The sequence below is a fragment of the Chlamydotis macqueenii genome, chromosome 10 (genome assembly GCF_036417535.1).
Source record: "Chlamydotis macqueenii isolate bChlMac1 chromosome 10, bChlMac1.mat, whole genome shotgun sequence".
In the NCBI taxonomy this organism is placed as follows: domain Eukaryota; kingdom Metazoa; phylum Chordata; class Aves; order Otidiformes; family Otididae; genus Chlamydotis; species Chlamydotis macqueenii.
In genome coordinates this window covers 15,572,121-15,595,552 of record NC_141565.1, presented here as the reverse complement: position 1 = coordinate 15,595,552, position 23,432 = coordinate 15,572,121, and the positions used below count along the sequence as shown (strand labels likewise).

The 23,432-nt window shown below is 44.1% G+C and overlaps 1 protein-coding gene across 2 annotated transcripts in view; it reads right to left on the bottom strand.

Annotated features, from left to right (window-relative positions):
* The window catches only part of SYNPR (synaptoporin), a 102,610-nt gene continuing 79,178 nt past the window's right edge, over positions 1 to 23,432 (bottom strand). For both annotated transcript variants that reach the window (XM_086755940.1, XM_086755941.1), the window contains 3 exons: positions 10,432 to 10,630; positions 2,497 to 2,688; positions 1 to 1,784 (listed from right to left, as the gene is read on the bottom strand). In XM_086755940.1, the coding sequence (XP_086612066.1) occupies positions 1,518 to 1,784; positions 2,497 to 2,688; positions 10,432 to 10,630 (658 nt within the window). In that variant the 3' untranslated portion in view covers positions 1 to 1,517. The remainder of the gene's footprint in view (positions 1,785 to 2,496; positions 2,689 to 10,431; positions 10,631 to 23,432) is intronic.

Genomic DNA, 23,432 nt, shown 5'->3' with positions numbered 1-23,432 from the left:
TTGTATGCAATAACTTTATTAGGGTCAAATAGATATCACAATATAGATTCATCCACCGAGTAGCCATAAATTGGTTACAACAATCATAGAAGAGACTATGCTGTTTTAAGCTAAGATGCTTTCAACATTACAGCTCATACAATAAGATTATATGCTGATACACTTTGATTTAGAAATGCAGATGATCAGTTTTGATTAGTGAATTGTGCTTCAGGCTTTCATTTGTGTCAATGCATCCCATGTGCTGTAGTGGGGAAAGGCTGAGTTTCCCAGGGAGAAATCCAAGCGAGGGTACAAGTCTGGCTCTCGCTGGTTTAGGATGAGTTCCTCTGAGCCTGGGTTATTTGGTCAATCCAGTTACATTCTCCAATAGCACCAAGCTAGCACTCAGAGCGGTGACAGAACAGAGGGATATCTAAACAATCTTTACACAGCACGGGTAGAAAGGTTTTCTTTTCATACGAGGGTATAAAGGGCTATTTATGTTTTGTAAGGTCACAACAATAGATGGGGTTTTCATGTTTTGCTGTATTAAGTAACAGGGCATTTTCACGTGGTTTTATATACTGATATCTGCACCTCTGTTATCTTAGTTAAATAAATACCTTTGTAAACATATAACACAGTTACTTGGTCCTTATTCTCCACAGCTCACATTAAAAGATTCACAAAACATCCATAGAAATAGTGATTTATAGAATGAATACTTAGCTGAGTTAAATGGAATAAACATTGGTCAGGTACCATATATACTACTGAATGCCATTTCAAGGAAAAACATTTTCGTTACAAAGCATTCAGAACTTGGGCAAGCCATATATTCAACTCTGCAAAATATATAAAAGATGCATAATTCTTTTAAACATACATTTAACAAAATGTAGTGGCAGAAGTCGAGAAGTTCCATTTACACAGTCCAGACATTTGGTAGTATGAAACTGCTTATCCATGCACTAAATTACAGATGACTCTTAACTGAAATAATAGTAAAATCTTCTGAAACAAAAAAGTATAACTGAAACAAATGCTCTGAAGAGTCACAGACAGGCAGTTTTGAAAATTTAGGTGCAATGTTACATGCATGGATATACAGAACAGTCTGTAGAAATAATAGCAAAACACTTCTGTTTTTCACCAAAATGCAGAAGGAAATTCAATTATATTATGCATATTAAATACTACAGACTTGAGGCTACAAAATGCTTCTACCATCTTAACACATACAAAACTACCATAAAGTTATCTCTACAGTACATACTACAACACTGACTCCAGGTCACCACCTGTGATGAGCGTATCCTCCTGTATCTGGCCAGTCAGGAGAAAAAAAGGCCAACTCCAGCCCACCGGCCACCTCCCATCTGCTTCAGGAGGTAGGCTTAGATCTTCAATTGACAATAAACACCATGTCGTAGTATTAAGTTATGTAAAACCCTTAAAAATCTGGCGCCACTGAAACTTGAGACCTGTTAAACTCTCTACATGTGAGAGATGCAAGAGCTTGTGCTCCGTGAACCCTAAATTTGATTAGCAAAGGAGGTTGGCCCACTCTGGCCGTAGCTCTGGGACTGGCCATATTCACCCACCTGGCCGTAGGAGCCTGGCTGGTTGTAGCCACCAGCTGGCCCGTAGCTATCTTGGTTGTAGCCACCTTGGTTGTAACCGCTGGACTGCTTCTCCATGGTGTCTGGAGGATGCCGCTGGCTCGAGGAATGCCAGCCCGTCTCCTTAAACACAAACCAAATGTTGCCTGCCCAGAGGATAAAGTTCAAGAAGCCAAAGACCTAGGTGGGGAGAAGAGAAGCTTGTCACCCAGCAGCCGCAGTCTCACAGCCCAGCCTAACGTCACAGACCTCTCAGTCAAAGCTGCTCCCAGTCCATCCTTCTCCCAAAAACTGCTGGAAAATTTTCTCAGCTTTGGAGCAAATTTGCAAATTCACCTCCCTTAGCTGTAAGCTCACAAGGTGTCTGTCTCTGTTTCCAAAAAAAAAAAGGCAGAGTTTTTAGGCCAAAATATTTTTTCTTGAAAATATAATCTAGTTTAAAGAAGACGTGGAAAGATAAAATTGAAAGAAAATAATTTAAGAGATATATTAATTGGTCAGCTGGCCTAGAGGGAGTTTTAAAAAATTTTTTTAAACATCCTGAAGACCAATTTTATGTTGGGTTTTGAGGATTTTTAAAGGAATCTGCAAGTTATGAAACCTTTTCTTCCTAAAGGAGCGCACAGACCAAGCGTTGCAGTGAGCAAAGTCAAAGCAGACAGGCCAACCGATGCACTTGGACAGACACTGTGCTTTCTCCCCATCCCAGCCCTGCACGCTCAGCCGCTGCGGCTCCACGGCCGAGCACTGTCGTGAGTCACGCTCTGCCTTTCCCCATTAAATCATTTCAGCTAACTGGTTTACACCAGCCGGTTTAGGTCAATACACAGGTAAAAGAGATGAAAATAAGTCTGCAAGGTAAGGGTGAAAAGCGGTAATCAAAGTCACTTACAACGGAAGTGTTGAGGCTTGACATAACAGGGCTGCGAACAGGCAAGCATTTGTTGGACTGCTGTTTGCAGGCAGACATCAGTAACAGCACTTCGTCAGGGTCGGTGGCAATCTTTACATCTGACAGTCCTTTAGCCCAAGCAGATGAGCTCACTAGCCACAAGAATGAGAAGACCACGGTCACAATGAAATCCTAAAAGACAAATTAGTTAGAAGCATTATACTGGTGTGTCCATTGGGAAGAAAAAAAATGTTAAAAATCACCAGAAAACAGAAAGCTTGCATCAGAGGAGAGAAAAAACAAGAGCTTGTTATTTCGTGGAAGGTTGTGATTATTGTCATTACCTACAGAGCTAATTGTCAGAAGCTCTTGACATGCCTGCGGGGCGGAGCCCTTCAGCTGCCACTCGCATCTCCAACCTCAAGGTCAGATTCCCACAAGTGTGTGGCTGGTACCCAGGAAGCTGATCTGCCTTGGAAAGGTGGCTGTTCGTGGCGCCTGGCTGATGAATTTGGGTGAATTAAAAAATACAGATGCCTGGAAAGGAGCTGGGCCCTCCTGCGGGCTGGCTCTTGCCCCGGTGCTCCTACAGACAGCTGGGGTGGGTTTCCTGTAGGAAGTGTTTCTCAGGGAGCAGCATCTCAGGGAGAACCTGAAACTGGCTAATCCTCAGCTACCAGATGAGGAGTTTTTCTCACCAGCTACAGGTAAGGCCAAATGTCCCCATTGCACAAGCCATGCAGTCACTAATTACCACGAGCAAACAAATAAACAGCAAGATTTGCCAAGCACAGAGACTCCTCACTCCTCTCTGTCCTGCTGAAGTGTTTACTCCTAATTCCCATCCACATGGAAAGAGGGGAGAAAGGGTGGCGTTCCCTCCAGGATCCAGTGCCTCTGAGCAGCTCTGCTCTGAACCACTCTGCTCACTTTTCCCTCGGAAGACTCTCAGGAGCACGCACAGCCATAAACTTCTCCTTGTCTTAGCCAGAACAAGCGGCCAAGTGACACTGTTGTTGTGTGGGTTTGGGGGGAAAGGAGGGAGGAGGTGTGATTTTTCAAGCTTTCTTGTGTCTTGCTAAAACAGAAGAGCCTTTCTGCTGTCATATTTCATCCCATCTGTCAGCCCACAACAGATGGTAGAGGTGCCGAAGTCTAACATACCACTAACTGCATCCCTGCATCTTGACATCCCACCTCACATGGGGGCTGCTTCCCCTTCCTCCTTACAAAGTAAAGGTGTGCGTGGAAGGAAGAGAAAACGTTCATCAAGAACACAGCATTTCGAGTTGTTACCCAAAGAAATAAGTGAGCCCTAGGAAAGACCATTCTCCTCCTCTACAAGCACACCGGACATTTAGGGAAGGAGCTCTCCGTGGCACCACAGAGACGGAGGACACGAACTGCTTCCACCATGGAAGAGGCACCAGTCAATAAACCAGCTGCACAAGCAAGCCACGAACAAAGGGTTTCTTCACTCACGCAGATGGGATTAAATTAACTGTGCTTGGATGCTTTCCCAAAGGATACATCCTTCTCTTTTAACAGTGCCACAATTTGTTTTCCGCAGGCCTGTATCTGCCACCAAGCTTTGAGTTTCTCTGACCTCCCCTCATGCTGGCCAAATGGGCTCTCTTGAAGAGTGTGAAGCCCAGGAGCTGACAACTATCTTAACACCCAAAGAGGCTCTGGATAGGCAGAGGCATATAGCCCAGAGTAATTTTTCTTCTCGGGGAGATTTCCAGCAAAAGAAATTATTGTATCTTCTATGTCCTAACAGTAACTGAATGAGAAACAGACTCCTGGAGGCAATAGTTCCATTGCAAACATTTCCTATAAACTCCAGCTGGTAGAAACACCAGATACTCACTGCGCTGTGGATTATGATGGGATATACTCTTTGTTTGCTGTGAGGCTTGACGTGTTATCTACCTGGATGCCAAGCTCCCATATAGGCTCTGGTTGACACAATAGACAGGGACACCACAGAGTATTGGGGAATACATTTTTTCCAGTGACAAGCAATACTCCCTCAATGCCACCACGTTTTTGGACTTCACAAGCTAAATCAAGCTCTGCAATCAGTGCATTGGTAATAACAACAAAATAAATGCATAACAGCCGGTAGAAATTTGAAGCAGAGACAAACTGACCCAAACTTACACAATGTAGGAGCTTAAACTTGCTAAAAAGAGGGAAGTTTTAAAAGTGAGCAAAGTTCATCAAGGAGGTGACAGCAGCAAGGGTTCAGGCTTACTGTTGAGCTCGCAGATCCTGACCCCACGTTGGCAAAGCATTTGCACAACTCATTACATAAATGACTGCAATCTGCACGAATCCCTCACTCTGATTGCTAATACCTTGTGTCTTGGACTGTACAGTACTGCTAGGAACACACCAAGCTAAAAGGGAAAGATTGCACAGCAGGACTCGGAGAAGAAACCACGGGGCCTGTCCGCCAGCCAGCCAACAACTCATCAAGAAAGGCTGATGAAACACCAGGATTTTTTCAGCAGGAACTCCCACCAAGGCTACATGGCCAGATTCAGACTCTGGGAGGATTTATTCTGTCTCCTCAGCACTATGCAAGGAGCAGAATATACAACTACAGCAAACCTGCATCTTCCTATTTATTTTGAATCTTTCCTAGCCTTCAGCTTTGGCTGGAACTTGAACCACTCTTGTTTTCAAGTGGGTTTGGATTTCTGGCTGAACATTTTCACAGCTCTGGGTGGAACAGAGTTACAAGATAATGACATGCTGAAAATAAAAGTGAATTTCAAGCTAAGCTGTTCTGTGGCTTAATGTCTATCTGGGGAATTTCTCCTTGGTAATTAAAGCCAGAGTGGCTGCATACTAAAACAAATCTTGCATTTGAATGTTTAATATCCCTACAGCATGGGCTTTTTTTTTTTTTTTCCTTTGAAACAAAGTAGTTTTTGTAGTTGCTCTCTTGAAATGGTGTCTACACATCTCTTCAGTGTGTATTGTTATGGTTATGCTATATTCCTAATTGCAAAGTTTCTGTCTCAGACTTCAGATGAGATACCTTGGTCTGCCTACAGGTGCCTTTAGGAAGGAGGCAAAACAGGAACGTGTAGAATAAAGAAAAAAACAAGATTTAAAATATGCTGAATATCCAAAGAGAGAGTTTTTAAGAGCCTGAAGTATGTGTAACAAAAAAAAAATTATTGCTGCCTTTTTCAAGTTGAAACTTGCTATTACTGAGGTTGCCAAAAATGCCTACTTGAAACAATTTTATATGTTATCTGTTTTAGAATAGAACTGTGAATGCCTTTTATTTTCAAGGTAACTGAAACATTGCCTCTTGTCAATCCCCAGAGCACTGTCACAGACATGTCCCCACACGCCCTCTGCGCTCTGCTCTGCCTCCCGGACAACATGGTCCAAGTTTGGCACGACGGCCCTGGGTTATGTTTGAAAACATCCAAGAAACTCAGCTCTGGCCTGGCTGGAGGGTGCCTGGCATTGCTGAACTGCAGCTGCTGGTTCAGGGGCAAACCACTCAGAGGATTTGCTTTCATAGTCACAACCGACCTAAAAATTGAAGGACCACCCCAACGAGAGCCACAGTCCTGGCCCCAGCCCAGGAACGTGGCCAGCAGCAGGCTGCTGCAGGCAGCAGACACCTTCCTACAGTGGCATTTCAGCTCTTTTTTTTTTTTCGTTTGAACAAGGTCCCATCTTCAAAAAACATGTTTAATCAAAGACATCTCCAAAGCACAGACTTGGAGTGTACTTAACTCACTTGGTTCACAACATGTGTAAAGAACCAAATGCCTTTCTGCTTAACGTGATTATTCACAGAACTCCAGATGCAAAGGAAAGATCTCATCTTCTTACACATAAGCATCTTTATGCACTCTAAGAATGATATTATCAAGTAATCACTATAAAAACGAAATATCTCTTTTCAGGGCTATGACAGTCACTTCTCTTGGCTAAATAATTTTATGCTTTTATATTAATTGATTGATACTAATAAAGCCATTTACATTCATATATGAAGGCATGTAGTTTTTCATGGCCGATCTGTAACTTCCCAAAGACAAACCTGAAGGCAGATAAAGACAGTTGTCAGAGTGTGGGTTTTAAGTGGAATACGTATAGAATGTAGGAACTATGGAAAAAGGTAAGAAGTCTGAGTGATAGGTACTGATACACATTGACTATGACTATTCTTTTCTTTATTTTCCCACTCCAGAGATACATGGAAGCATCTACCCCTGGATCTCCTAAAACTTCAGCACAGGACTCAGTGTTGAGCTGGTTACTCTCTGCTTGCAAGCAGCTGCAAACATGTAGATCTGAAGGAGGACGTTGAGACAGAGGGCTCTGGGTGGCAGTTCCAGCTCATCTCCACTCTCACCCCAACCAGTACCCTCCCCAGGGCACGGGGTGTTCCACAAGCACAAACCAGCTTAGCTTGGTCTGAGAGATGCAGCTCTACTGAGAACTGGCGAGATTTTGTACATTGCATTCATTAAAATCTAAGTCACCATCTCCAATTGATTTCTTTAATTAAGGGAGGGCTCGCTGCTGACAGCCCTGTGGGAAGGGGTGACTCCCACCTCCATCACAGCCAAGTAACATAGCCAGGCTCCTGTGTGACCAAAAGGAAGATTTTTATCCCTGAAAACTGATAGGCAACATTAACAACAGACATGGCTCACTGCACAGTGAATAAAAGACACCAGTGCCAAACAGCCGCGGAAGGAATTAACGACTTCTCCTACTGGAAATATTTCCTTGCCATGATGTCTCACTTCACACTGAGCTTTAAAATATTTCCCCACAGTTCAAGTGATGCTTCACTGAGATCTCAGCACATGGAGTGGGGCTTCCCTATATTTGTATAAACAAGGTGAGCTTGAAACATTTGAGTGACATTCTCTCTGAGTTTCTCATGACTTAGTGGTCATTAAATTCTTTATAAGCATACATCCTGCATCCAGTCAGGCCACTGCAAGTTGGTCGTGCATTGATGATGCTCTGACTGAGCAAGAGTTTTTTGAAAAATACTTTAAAATTTCAAGTGAAAGGTGGGGTTTTTTCCCCCCCTCTCTCCACTTCTCCTATCATGCTCCTTTTTCAAATCCTGAAAATTTGTCCAGGAGGAAAGGCAGCCAGCTCTGAGAGGGTGCTGCTTAAAGGCAGGTGTCATCCCAGACTGAGCAAATATCAAGCCAAGAGAAAGTACAAGGCTTAAAACAGGAATGGTTTTAAATATGAGATTGTGATCAGGCACTGCAGCAGAAGCAAGGAGATGAAACTATCATCTTCTAACTCTTCACTAAGAGGCAAAAAACTGGCAGTCTGGAAATGGTGCCTGCCACACAGTGATGAGGAAGGAACGAGGACTGCCCCGCCACCTGCCCCGGCACGTGCTGAGGGATTGCTGGCTGGGCCCAGGCATGCACAAAGCACCTCAGGTTTCTGCAGCACCTCTCTTTGGGATGAACAATCTCAGGGATGAGACATACTCACACATCTGATTTGATATACGTGTGATCTTGCCGAGTACATCAGCTCAGCGCAGCATCTGCCCGGAGCTGGAGGATGCATCGCCCGCCTCCTTTGCACAATGCGTTACATCCCTCAGGTGAACTCTGCAGCGGTGGGAAGCTGGTTTTCACTTGACCCTTGAATTCCTCCTGCCTACAGCTGCTCACTTGTTCTCTGCCTGTGGCTCTGAATTTTCCCTACATCCGCACTGCAGAGTAGGACTCACACTCTGTCCCAGTCAGGCTGTGATGTTGCAATCACTGCACTGGGCAGAGACCAGTAGGGACATTATCCACACAAGAAAGTCTTATTTCCAAAAGGACTCAACACAATGGAGCTGCCAGTGCAGAGGGGATGCTGAAGCAGGTGTAAACTGAGCATAACCCTGAGCCACTTCCCAACACCACTGGCCGGCAAGAGCTGCTTTTGCTGTAGGACGTACTCAGAAGCATCTTTATATTCTGAACAAATAATGTCATTTAGGCTTGGATTAAAGACTGGGAGATTACAAACAGCGGCTTCGGTAACGGACACCAGTTAAATTTAACCTGTAGATTCAATTACAATCCATTACACAGAACAAATTAAATCAATGCCACATTAATGCTGCAGCGAATTGCACGATGCATCCTGCGACAAACATGACTGCAGCAGCTGTACCAGGAAAGCCCTGGACAACAGCAAACAGCCACATCACAATCTGACAGATTAGTATTATTTTTTTATCTTTCCTTTTTCTAATGCTACACAGGATGATGTGGTTGGTCAGAAGAAAGAATTGTTTTCCACAAGAAAAATAAAATGACAGATCTCTGCAACTAATCTTTTGATGAGACAGTTTGAAATGAGATACTACCTTATATCAACTGAATCAAGCAGAAGCAAGGCGCTTTATTTATTTACTGTTTCTGTAGGGACCTCTTTATCTTGCCTGTTCTACCTCTCCTCTGTGAGGATCTCCCCTTCTTTCCTCACCATTTTCTAATGAGAGGGGAAAGGTCCCAACAACCCCAAAATGAAGGATTCATTTCCTTTGATATGCAATAAGAATTTTTCCTTCTGTATGAATTCATCAGTTAGAATTATCTAAACTTAACTAAAGCAACTCCCATCTCCTTGGAGCAGGAAAATCTTTCCCTCAAAACCCCATGATGCTGATTCCTTTCCTGCAATTTAATCTTTTACTTACTGTTACTGTAGTTGTGGTACAGCCTTTCTGCACTGGTGATTTATTTTCCTTTCTATTATATCTTCTGATGCTCTTTATTGATGGCTTTCAGTCATTTAAGGCACAAGTCTCAGTCAAATGTCTGCTTTGTGTCAATCAAACTTTAGCTTTTCTTAAAGCCATAGCCATAACTCTTCCCTTACTAAACTCCTACCACTTTCTCTTTAAATTGTTCTTCACACCAAGACTTCAGAGAAATATGTCCTCTACCTGAGCAGAACCTTATCCTTGCAGTCATGAAGGAGAGCATTCCCCATGGAAAGGAGAGTGTGAGGCAACCCTACAGCCCACAGAGGCAGAGACCTGACCCAGCTTCTGCACAGCAGAGGATCGGTGCACAGCCCTTCCCAACCTAGCAAGACCAAAGGGTGCGTGACGGCGTGGGATGCACTGACAGGTAATGGACACCTGGAACAAAATAGCTCTCACTGGCTTTACAGGCTTGATTTATGAGAAAACAAATGCACAGCAGCACTTGCTTTTTACCACAAGCCTTTAGAAATCAGTAAAAAGAAAAATAAAGGCAAGAACAGCCACAGCTTGATGGGCGTATAGAATAATAACTGGAAGTTACGAGGAGCCTCATAAACAAGCAGAAGGACACAAGTGTGCTGGGAGGTCAGGGTCATACTGGAAAACCAGCCACATAATTCTCCAAAGCAAAACCCTTTGCCTGAACCCAGCAGCAGTTAGCAATAAGCAATCTCCTGGCTAGGCTTTGGTCAGGGGCGCGGTTCTGTTTATCTGCTAGGATGATGCCTAAGGTCTCCTCTTCCCTTTTTGCCTCACCAATGAAGTTCTGTTGTCACAGATGTATGACTTGGACCCCAATCCCAGAACTATCCAGATACACATTCATTATTTGCGTGAACATTGTCACGGAAGGCAGTGGGAGAGAAGAGTGGAACCCCAGAAGTATATATAGGATTAGGACTGAACTCCACTCACATATAGTCTCTGTTACCCTTGATGTTAAAAGTTATCATTAAGGTAAAAAAAAAAAAACAAAAAAAACCCCCAAAAAAACCAAAACAAAAAACAGGTGGAGGCAGAGATGCTTTGGGCATTGGGCCACTTGGATCTCCCAGAACACGCCACAGCCTCAACCTTGACAATCTCAACAAACGACTGCAGCAAGAGGTTAAGACTTACACCTAAAAACATTGCAAATGCACACTTACAATTAGAGGCCCTCTGTTGTTTTCACGGTACTTGTTCTGGAAGAAGATATAAACCACGGTGGCAGCCAGCGAGTAGAGGAAGGCAAAGACTGCAATGGTGACGAAGAACTCTGCCGAAGAGGAAAAGTCCCCTATCAAGGAGAGCTTTTCTCGGCGCTTGCCTTCACAAGTGGGAGCATCGAAATTCACTTGATGCAACCTGGAAAACATTTCAAAGAGAGGCAGGTGAAGTATAGAAAAAGGAAATTGTTATGTGAATAAAGATATAAATGCATTTGCTCTGTCTCTCTAATTCCAGATGCACATTGATCTCCTGCTTGAATAACTGGCCCTAGGAGTAGTCTTGTGGGCTCTGCTCTTCAGAGTTGCTCATACATGTGAGGTTACTTCCGTGTGAGGATCTAGCTGTGATTGAGGACCTGAACACATCTTGTAATCTCAGAAGAGTTGATGTTCCAATGGTTTGGTACAACTCCTCCCCTTTCCTCTCTGGAGTTTTGCCATGGCAACAACTGAAAAAGGATGACACAAGAAATTATTTGATTCTTGAACTTTTACAGTCAAGATGGCATAAAACAGGTCTTATCCTATATAATAAGCCCATGAGATACCCCTGTTTGGAAGTTCACGACTTTGTGTAAAATTGCCTAGCACATAGCTACCTGCGGCTGTTAGCCCATGGGGCTGTGAGCCACACAGTGCTTCTACATTAAAAGCTTTTAAAACCAAGCTGCAGCATAAATACACAGCTTGGGTCAAAGAAACAGTCCGCACGCCCTGGTTTAAGCAATCAAAGCCCTAACCTTGTACTCACACATTTTGCATTCAGCGACAGAGCTAATAGATTTGTGGTTCTGTCTGGCAGCTCCTGCCAGACCCTTTTCTGCTGTCATAATTTACATTTCTGATTCAGCAAGAGAAAGGGGATCTTTGAAGGGGGTACTTTGGCAGGTTTTGTTGCACGGCTCAGATTAGCATCACCGGGGACACAGGGCCCGATCAAGCTGTTCTGCTCTGTGCAGGGAGAGCAGGGGGGTGAAGCCAGCAGCAAGTTAACAGCGGCTATCAAAGAAGTTATGATCTGGTGCAGAGAAAGGATGAGGCCCTCTGGGAGACATTCCTCTGCTCAAGGGCAATTAACGTGTGCAACAGTGAGCCAACGGCGGCGGCAGCAATGAATATATGACTAAATAAAAAGTTAGGTCTCCAGAGGAAAACTAAGTACCCACAGTAGGAATCACAGAAGATGGATTAATGGACATCAGAGGATTGCATGACCTTTTGCTTTTCCTGGTCCAAACCAAATGTACCCAAACGCGTAGGCAGAACCTTTTCATCAGCGGTTGATGCACAACACTGGTTATTTGCCTCCGGCATTTTCTTCCCTGAGCTTCTGTCACTACAGCAGTGGTGGGATGAAAACAAGAAACGTGTCTGCCTAGATTGCGGAGATGAGCAAGGGCTGAGTCGTCTCCCCTACGCAAACACAGCAAAGTCTGATGAAAACTGAACACATGAGAGACTCTCATGCTCGTGATAAAACAGTTGCCTGACTTGGTTTCAAAGCTTCCTGGCATCAGTGCACACACACTATTTCGTCAGGGCTTATTGTTCTTTCTTAAAGAGGGGGGAAACAAAGAGGGAGGAAGATTTCCTAGTGCCTGTCATGCCAATTTTGCAGCCTGGAGAGAAAGTGGCTTTGCTTTATCCATCACAAGAATTATGGAAACATTTCAAATGTGTGATTTGCATGGTCAGAAAAGAAACCTCATGCACAGCTGCTTAGGCATTGTATTGACACAGACCAAAACTGGGAACCCAGTTCAAAACCCCTTGAAAACAGCGGCAGCCGCTGTGGAGCTTTGGATCAGGAAGAAACTTGACCCCATCCCTCCTTCCCCAGGGGAATGCAATGCTGTGCAGCCAGAGACCGTGCCCACCATCCTCCTCAGGTCCTCTCTTCAGGGCTGGAGCCAGGTTTCACCTTCCACCCAACCCACGGGGCTGCAGCCCAGCGCAGGGAGGACACCAGTGATGGCGTGCAGAGCCAGAACCGGGGACCACCCTGTGCCCCCCTCCACAGGCAGACCCAGGGTCCCCCCCATCAGCCCAGACTTCACAACTCAACATAAAGGCTTTTAACCTTGAGTGGGGGGTTTCTTGTTGTTTTTCCCCACCCCACCCAATGCTTAAGTAGCATTTTCTGGTTCCTAAATAATTAACCACACTTGTTGCGTTCGAACAGCCACACTCAGGTACCATAGTTGCTTTTTAAGGGCTCTGCTGTGGGATGCAGTATCTGTTTTCCAGCTGAGCACAGCGAGAAGGCTCTAGCCTCTCGAGGAAAAGCCAGGCTCTGCTGCAAGGGTGGGAGCTCCGCAGTTTTATGTTACTACCTCACGCTGCAAAGAGGCTTTAGAGAATTGCTCTGGCCCTTACATTGCTTTCATAAGCACTATGGGACTGAGCTGAGCTACAATAAATACAATCCGATTGCTGGGGGGGGGGGGAACAACAAAAAAACCCCTGCAATTCTGTGTGCATTTTATTGTGTAAAACACATCTTTAGGGTGGTTGGGTTTTTTCTCCCTTGGAGTCTTGAAATAGCACACCAGGCAACTGATAGTGTCACAAGTAGCAGTTCAAACTCCTGCGCTTCCCACAGAGGAAATAACTTAAGGAATGTTTCTACCAGGATTTGGACTGGGAGTTGCTGCCCAACCCCTGCCCCTCCAAACTGGCCTCAGTCACCACAGCCCCATCCAGTCATATCACCAACAACCCACCAGCCTTTCTGAAACATCATGAGAGACCACTTTCCTTTTCCATTCTGTTTTCCTGACTGTACCTTAGTTTTGCATCATAAGTTAGAGAAAAAGTTCATATATTATACAAGCATCTCACTTACACCTTTCCAGCAGTGCTTTTGTGGACAAGCATCTGTCAGGGACACCAGATCACAGAAGCCTTCTTCCATCAAGTTATTTTTATTCACTCACTTTTCCTTTCCGATTTCCCTAGCCCCTAAGAGGGTGTGCAGTAATTGGTGCCTCTTGCGGCCACCTCACCTCTGCTCAAACAACTGAGATCTTAGTTGTGCAAAGGGACCCAAAATAGACCATGACTCAGACCTGGGAAGAGGAGATGTGGCAGGGAAGAGAAGTGAGTAAGCCAAGCCCTGGGGTGGTTAGGGCGGACGCTGATTTCATAAGATGCATTTGAAAAGTTTCTATAAAGCAGGGGAGGATCAGTGACAGAAAATCCAGTTTTGCTAATCGAAACCTCTTTGATCTGGAGTGGCATCTCAGAGAAAGCTCTGATTTTTCCACAAGTGCTGCTGAGTCAGCCTTTCTGGATGCAGGATGGCTTGCTGATGACTCACAAAAAGTTAATTGCCTCTATCTCTGCTTCCCATTCTTGATGTAATTCTACCTGTTCTGCCTCTTACTTCCTGACTTGTTCTTTCATCTTCTCCTATCTTCATTCTTTACACTCCACCTTTTTCTTCAAGTGATCCTTGGCCAGTGTCTTCTGCTGCTTTTCCATCTCCAGCACCACCCCTGCATTTCACCTTTGCCTCTCCATTTCCCAAATAAAACCAGGAACCTCGAGAGTGACCCTTTGAAATCACGTCCTTTGCACTTTGTAACATCTGAACTTCTAATGCAGCCCAAGGGTATTGCTATTTTCACCAATTGATGGACAATGCAAGTAAGGAACACTTCAGTAATAAATTGACCTAATTGGGGAAAAAAGTAATGAAAGACTTTTCACCCTCCCAAATTCCTCCAAAAATGAGCTAGATAGGGCTTTTTGCCTTGTATTGTGCTAAATATTGTTATTAATTCAGATATAAAGCTGATGACTCTGGAATGTGACCTTGCACCCTATACTCAGCAGAGCAGTGCTAAGGCACCCTCGCTGCTCATCGCTGCTGACACCGTCCCCTTCATCTGCTGGGTCTGTTTGTTAACAGCAGCCGTCATTGCCAGGTCTGAGTTCCCTCAAATTCACTTGAATCTGAAGCGAGTCCACCAAAGGCAGTCAAGTTTCACTGATTAAGTCACAGTAATTAAGGGCTTCTGAGGTTTCTTCTACCATTTGGCAAACTTTCCATTGCCGTGGGAAATATGACAACAAGACAGCTGTATTGTCTAGCTTGACAAGATCAGAAGAGGGCAGGAATGTTTTACAGTGGAAAAAAAGGGATTTTTACATTGTTCCACAATAGCAAAGAGCAGTTACGTTTTCAGACACTAATTACCCCTGCTCTGAAAACAATACATGAAGCCAGACACACTGAACAAAGCTACAGCTGTTACACGTGCGTGGGGGAGCAGAAGCTGTGCTCTCTCCATGTAAATGGGAAGTCGTCTTTCTTTCCTGAACTTCCTTAGTGCAATATTCAAGCCACAATTTGCTTTTAATTATATAGTCTCTCATTTTTCTCAAGCAGCCCAGCCCATCTGATGATCCTTGAGCACAAAAATGGTCAGAGCCAACCGCCTTAAAGACCCATCTTGTCTTGTGTCCCACTACCAGTGTTCACAGAAGAGCCCAAGCAGGAGAGTGTGCATCAAGTGATTTAATCTCATCTGACTCACAAAACCTCCCCCGTTAGCAAAGCGCACAGAGCTTAGACTTGAAACCAACAGAACGTGCAATTAACAGCAAGTATGCGCTCCAGTATTATTGATGAACTGGCACAGATTTCTTCTCCTGGGCTTTGATCGGTACCTGGATTAATAAATAATAGATAAAGTTCTGCCTCTAAAAATTCTCAATGGGCCTTAGTGTTTCTCCATTCCTTTACTAGAAAAAAAACAAGGGAAAAAAGCCTCAAACCTATCTGTTTGGGCAAGTTGTCCTATTTTCTGAAAATAGCATCTTGTAATCCACCCCCCAACCTGTCTATGACATGCTTGAGCAAAATCTGCAACACCCACACACGTGCTTGCAAAAATTTAAAGATCCATTATCCTTTCATTGGGCTTTATTTCCCCCTCACTTGTTTATGGTAGTCAAACTGTCAATTGAATTTACCGTCTGCAAAGCAATGAGAGAAATATGCCACTGGAAATTATTTACTGCAGGTAGCTCTTATGGAGGAATTTACTGTGAAATGTTTACCTTGGCTGATAATCTCCAAAACCAGGGAAAAATGAAATTTCAGAATACAGTAGTGAAATGCTGAAATGCACAGTGAGTCAAACTGCTCTGGCGAGGCACAGGACAGGGATTTTCACCTTTCTTTCTCTGGGATACAAAGTAAAGGGATTTTTTTTCATTAGCCCTGGAAACACTGCAGCTCCCTTGTCTCTGAGAACTGTGCTGATGTGCTTTCACATCAGTGCCTCCAGACAGCCAGTCCCTGGGCAAATGGTCCTTCTCAAGGTTCCAAATATGGATTTTCCATAGGTCTAGTGGAAGAACACTAATAAACGAAAGCCTTTCCTCTCACAGCAGAGCTCTAATTCCCACAAGACTTCCCTAGAGAGATTACCTACATGAAGAAAAATATTTTAAAAGTGACCTTTAATACTCAAGTGAAAGTAGAAACCTGACTGAGAAGGAAAGGTCTTTCCTGTAATGAAATCAAGGTCCACTGACTCTTCCAACACTCTTCACAGCCAGTTCTCAAGGAGGAAGCAATGCACACAGTACTTCTCACTGCAAAGGACATTTCCCCTGGTGCCAGGCATCCCTGCATGTTCAGTGCTAAATCCTGCCCAATCTGCTCTCCGAGGACAGATTCCTGAGGAGGGGGAACCCTGCAGCAATGGAGCTACACTACAAGCTCTCATACACACCATGAACTCTTGCAGAGGGAGCCACTGCTAAGCAGTTGCCCTCAGTCCGTATTTTTTGACAATTATAACCACTGTTCATTAATGCCCATAGGATCTGAATCTTTGCACCCAAGCATCTCAGAGCTGTTGAAGTCAGTCTCTTTTTGCAGCAGCCAGCCTGTTAATACTACATTTGAACTGCTTGAAGTCATTAACACTGAAGTTCTCTCCAGTCCTTTAAAGTCCCATAGCTGAAACATTAATAGCCATGGACGGCTGTGGGGATGCAGCAGGCTTCGCCCAGCAGCAGGACAGCAGGTACCATGGAGGCGACTGCTCTCTGGCCCTTTTGCAACCATGATGTTCTGGCAAAACCAGAGTTTTTCACCACTTTGCTAACAGCAACAAGACTGTTTCTCACTCCAAGCTTGCTCTTTGACAGCTCTTTTCCTCAGGATGAAGAAATTACCCTTTGAAGGTCTCTTCCAACCCTAATCATTCTATGATTCTATTCTAAACATATGTCCAAGCAGCATCACCAAAAAACCCCAGAAGACACCGCTGGGAAGCTGACTCAGGAAAGCTATAGCAACCTATATTCTCTTCTGGTTTATGTCCAGTCAAAATGATGGAAAATATTCCCCCCTTTTCATATTTTCAATTTCTTAACTTGCCAGGTTCCCAGCCCTCGCACACAGCTGTTGTGCAAACATTTGGCCAGTACTATTTTCCTACAGCACTGTTTTTAATAGGACAAGCTGTCAGTCACAGTTGCTGTCTCAACACACCACACTGCATGTGCCGCGCTGGGAGAGCTGGTAATTCACCCAGCACAGGCAGCTTGGAGCGGATACACCGCGATGCCTACCCAGAGCATCGCAACATGTCCTCTGCTCCATCCTTCTCCACCTCACTTCTCTTAACCCATTAAGAGAGCAAGTCAGAGCCCCACCAAGGTGCTCGGGTCTCCAGGAAGGGAAGCTACAGAACTCTTTTGAAGATGGAGTCGAAAGACATTGGAATAGGGACAATCCCAGCAGTGGTGGTGAGAAGGCACCACTGCAACTTGGGATTCTCTTGCAGGACCCGCTCCCAGCCATTGCATTCACAAAGCTCTTGGAAAACAGCCTGCACAACAGCTTTGTCACACTCCCAGAGGAAGAAACGTCCCAGAAGTGTGCCAGCCATAGCAATGAACCTCCCCAGACTGTGCATCTAACAGTAACACAAACCCTAGTACTCCGCCGTAACACCAAAAAGGAAATAAAATGGCTCATTATAGAACACACACCGCCGGCAGCGCTCGTAAAGCTGAGTGGGTGATCCCAACCCCACTTCCAAACGTACATCCAGACCCAGATTTATCTCCCAAGATATCTTCACAGCTCTTCTCAGAAATACACACTTCTTGCTGTGCAAGCAGAGCATAGTACTCAGACATGCTCCACTGGTCTTTACAAACCTAAATACCGTCTCAGATTGGGTACTTAGATTCTTTGTGTTACACACTGCTGGCACTGCTCTCTAATTTCCCTTCACTGGGCTATTTTCTTGGGGTGAACTGCTTCCTAGTAGCTGGGAAACTTAGTTACTACCTCTGAAGGAAGGTAACCCTTGACTATGTTAAAAAAGTAATTGTGTCCATGGAACATTCAATTTAGGAGGCCTGGAAATGCCATAGGCATGTATTTGCACTGCCACATACACAACTGTCCAATATTACCTGGTCCCACCGTGAGATTCTGACTGAACCCATGGCTCTGATGTCCCTCCAGCTGCCCTCTTGGACATGGGAATCAGCTTCCAAACTAACAAGCCTCATCAGAGGGGAACAAAAGTTTCCATTTGGAGAAAAATCTAAACTTCTAGAGATATAACATAAGCAATAGAAATCAAAGAAAAGGCCTAAAAACCTGTCACTGAATCTAATAAGACCATTTCTGAGAAGTGTGTGTATCAAATCCCCAGGCAGTGCTTTTGCATGGAGTGATGGGGGACTGCTGAGCACCCCACCACACTCTGCTACTGCTCACATTGCTCCATAACTCTCACACCACCTCCAATCCACCATGCCTTCCACAATCAAATGGGCTACGAAGTCCCCGTAAAAATCAATCCAAGCTCTTGGGCATCACCTGATGTTCAGCCAGAACCACCTGAAAGCATAAATCCTTCACCATGTGAGCAGCAGTGTTCACATACAGTTTGATGAAGGTCTATAAACCCTGAAGGTAGCAATTTCACCTCCAAGACCAGCTGAGACAAATGCAAGAGCAATTAGAGAAGATGCAGCAACATTTATTCCTTTGTATTGTGTTTTAAGATTAGCTTTGTATTTTAACTATAATTTTCCCAAGAATATTGCCCTAAAGTACTCAAAGCAATCAAATTAAGTCCTCTGTTGAGTTTTATGGCATGACTCCAATAAAACTCCCAGACAAAATATTTTAATTCAAAGTACATATCAAATCCTTTTCTCGGGAAGTCCGTGGGCTCCACCGCAGGCTGAGCAGCACACAGGGCAGAAGCCAAGGCAGACCTGTGGGTCTGTGATGGACATGCAGATAAACTGCTGGCACCTTCACACTGAATAACCCATGAGGTACCTCACTGAGTGGGGCTGTGCTGGATGGGTTGGATGCCCTCCCCCTCCAGAGTCTATTGAATAAGAAATATTGCATTAAATAAATATTGCGTTAAAAATTAAAATACTGCAAGTAAATTCATGCAGAAACCAGGTGTTGGAGAAAACCAAAGACATCCTACATATCCAGTTCCCTACAGTCCCGGGGAAACCTTCAGGGCTGCTGCACAGTCCATGCCCATTTGGGAGCACAGAAAAGGGGAAGGATGTGTGTTTGATTGTGTCCTAGCTGGGTCACCTCATGCTGTCTGGGCTATGGGATCAAATGCCAAACAAAGCAAAGCCGAAGGGTTTCTGCTTTGCTTGCTTCTGTACTGGCAGCATGAAAATGTGCAAAAAGAAATTTGCAAGGGAAGTTGTAAAAAGCATGACTTCTAGAAAAAGCCTTTGTGGCAGGCACAGATAAAATACTGTCCCTGCACAATACCACAAAGACTATTCATGAATATATATTAAAAATTCAAATTGTGAAGAAGCTGCATATATTAAATCCAAGAGTGATTTCCACTTTAAGAACAAATTCTGGCTAAAGTATTAATGAAGATTTTTTTCTGGCACCAAAAAAAGTGTTAGGCATAGAACATAGCCTCTATGAAGCAAAATACGCCAGTCTGGATCAATATCATCCAAATTCGTAAAGAATCCCATTATTTTGAGTGCTAAAAGAAGAGCTTCTACAATTTAACGAAGATTTAAGCAGCAGCATTCTCCCTTCTCTGTAGCAGACACCATCTCCAGAAGTTCCTACCACTTTCCTTCCCCCTTTACTTCCCAGCCAACTCTGTGCCCATGAGCTCCACGTTCAGGCACATGGACATTCATAACAGAAGACAACAGTTGACCAGTCTGAAGAGCTGCAAAGCATAAGCCTCCTTTATGGCCCCAGTTCAGCATGCAAGGATGTGTTTGCTTCAAGTTTTAAAGGATTAAAGCTACAAAGGAGAAGCCAGAGAATACTGAGGATAGCGGCAACTGAGAAGACCTCAACACCTGGAAAAGTCATCTTGTCCACAGAGCCGCTGCCCTGTGACAAGCCATTGTGCAACAGGCTGGGGATTTTACAGTTTTAGAAATACTGGCAGCCAGAACTTGTAATCTGACCTACTCAAGCAGAGTATCGTTGTGCACAGCCCAACAGACCAGCAGCATGAACGAGCAAAGACCTCACCACTTACGTAGCCATCCTTGGGCTGTGGCTTCTTGGCTGCATACAAAATAGTTTGGCACAGAAGCTAAGCTATTCTGATCAGCCAGCAAATCACGGGGGTGGTGGGTGATCTCTTCCTTCACACGACACAGTGCATCGGTTATGTTAAGAACCACGCGCACAGGGTCAGCCTCAAAGAGAAGGTGAAGATGTGGCTGCATCAGATTTCTGGTGGTTTTCTATAGGTCTCATGCAGGAACAAAGTGTCAAGAGGCTGGAAGCATCTCCCAGTCCCTCATTGCTGGATTTCATTTATCCACAGTTCAAACTGGCAGTAATAACCATTCTCTGGTCAAGTTGCCAGTCCTGAAGATATCTACAAAGTGGGTTTTGAAGACTGTAATTGGGGTCAGGAGGAGGCACTTAAAACTAGAAAAGCCACAAAGTCATCCTTATTTTTATCTGTTTTAATCCTACCAGCAATGATTTTACTGAACTCCCTGACAACAGGAAATAAATTGTACATTGTGCTCACAGACAGCCACTACTGCAGACCACGGCTGTCCAAGTACAAAAGCAGACATTTTTTCCCATTCTACTACCCTCTCAGTCTAAAAAACTCATCCCACAGGACATGAAGAAGCACAGAGAAAAACCAAAGACAGTATTCCCAGAGCCAGTGTGGTCCTTGAAGACCCATGGACACTGGAGAACACTGATTTTAATTACTTCAGTATGTTGTAGCCATGCACAAATAAGCAAAAATCGTATCAGGGCTCTGAATTACGGTGTTCACTCTCTAATAAAAACCAGAGCTGGTTATAAAAATGTGAAATATTCTTTCCTATTAAAAACTACATTCATTCAAAGCTGAAAAAAAATGTATTTATTCTGCAGACCTGGATCACCTTTTCCCTGACCCAGGAGACAATGTAAGAGCAAACAGCTCTAAGCCAATAGTTCAGCTTGGCTATGTGAGCTCCACGTTCAGGTTGCTTATGGACTTGCTTCATCAGTACAGGGACTTGATCGAGGTTCCTTCATCACTGGGGAAGTCATGTGCTGGGGCCATACTTTAAATAGCTCTGAAAGTTCTTGTGTTCATATCACTATGGAATAAAATCTTTTAAGTGGGTTTCCACTAGAAAAAAGAGATTTTGAAAAATAGAGCTGCAATTTTCTAGACAGTCCTATAAATTACCAGAATGTACAAATCAACTAAAAAAACCCCAACATCTTTATTTCCTAGTTAAAAATACATCTTAATGCTTCAGTCTGCTTTGCATCATTAAGTCACATTAAACATTAATAGACTTTTGTGAAGGTGTCACGATTAGAGATATCTGTATCCTGAAGGATTTATTTCCTGAATTTTGCTCAGCAGGATGCAACAATTAGGCTCCTCACTCACATCACCTCCAGTTTCCACTAACAGTGGTTAAAACCTAGTCCTTGCTAGGCAAATCTATTCAATAAGAGGCCAGACTTAGGTATAAAAAGCACTGCTAGATCAGAGTTTGAAACTGTTGTGGAAGAAGATAATTAAAGCCATGATCAAACCCTTAGCGCCCGTCCTGAAGAGCCAGTTTATGTAATTGGGGTATTGATGAAAATCTCAATTTCACTGATGTATTATTGAACACTTTGAACATCTTTCCTCGTCGGTTCAGATGTTAACCCCAGATCTGCAATGCCAGGTGACGTGGTCACAGTTGGGCACGAAAAGAGACTAAACTGATGCAGCTTTCCTGCACCAACCGACTGCAGAGCCAGAAGGGACCACCCTGACCACGCAGCTTGTGCTCTTCGCTGCGGAGCTTCACCTAACCAGCCCCGCAACCCCTGTTTGTGCAAAAGGCTCCAAGTTTTGATCTAAGGAGTAGATATTTCTCCCTTCATTAAGCTGGAATGGGTCATGCAGAGTTTAACCAGCACCTCGCACCCAGGAGCTCTGCCAAATCTGCCTGGGAACTGGGGTATGTCCATTTTGGCACAGAGCACACCTGCTGGCTCACTTTTGCTTTCGTCTCCCCACAGAAGTGTTAGAGGACACAATTTGCCTCTGCAGAAGGGGCATCCTCTGTGTGATGAACACATGCAAAATAAAACATGAACCTTAGGGAGTTTAACTGACTAGATTACTTTATTCCTTCCCATCTCCCACTCTCAACTGGTACGGCAGTCCAGGATAGCTGGGAGGAGAGCCTGCCATAGTTGCTTGAAAGGCAGCACTGCAGGCAACTACTTAGTCCTGAAGTTTAAAGACCTCCTATTTATCAGCAGCTCCTGGTCTCCCAGCCATAATAGACATTTATAATCTTTGGCCAAAATGTTTTCCACTGAATTCTGAAGCAAGATTTACTACAAAGGTATAATAAAAAAAAGGCAGAGAAATGTGCTAATATTAACAGAAGCTTTTTCCAATGAAAGATAGTTGCAAAGCACAAAGAGTTAGCTGTTTTCTCTCTAATTACCATCTGCAGCTTCTAAGTAAGCAATTTAGATCTGGCTGTCATATTTAAAACGAAAGACTAGCCTACCCATCGCATGCAGATGAGGCACACACTTTAAAGGGTGCTCAATGGGAATGTCTTTATTAAAATGAGATGCTTGGGGAGTGAATGAAAAGCTCCCATAAAATACAATTTCCTTTTCCTTCAGAAACAAGGAGACAGTTTTACTAGCACACTGGAAAGATACTAATAAGTGATTTAAAATAAAATGGAAAACAACATTTATTTTGCTCACTGCTGTGATAGAGACATGCACAGACTTACATCAGGCTCTCACATCAGAAGGACCAGGCAATCCCCTTCTGTCCCACTAGTACCTATGGCTCAGTTCTAACACCTATGCACATACTTCCCTTAACCATTGCCTTAGCTGAGACTGTATTTAAAATTTAATCATGTAATCCTCTGGGACAATATTTTTGAATTAACTTGCAAGGTGAAAGCCACAAGAAAAGGCAAGATGTACTCCAAATGAATTCCCATGCAGCATTTAACTTGGGGATACCCTGTGTAGGTAGGCTGGGCTAAAGCACCTCCAAAAGCTGAGGGCAAAGAGACTTCAGTTCAGGATCTGCCTCAAGACTTAACAGACAGCATACATACAGGATTGTACTGAAATGTAGAGCTGTGCAGCCCAACCCCTCCGCTCCTGGAGCTCAGCCCGGCCACAGGACCCGTGCAGCACCAGGTACCCTGTACAGCCAAGGTCCGAGCATTCCTTCCTTGGTGGTGCCAGCAATTTGCAGAAGTAAAATAACCACAAAGCAACAGGGGATGATATTAGCAGATAATTTCTCTGGCTAGCAGTGTGCTGCCTGTCTGAAGTGCAGCACAGCATCATGACAGTCTTTCTGCTACACAAACTTACTTTTAAATCAGTAGCTGAAGACCAAACATTTCAGCACAAC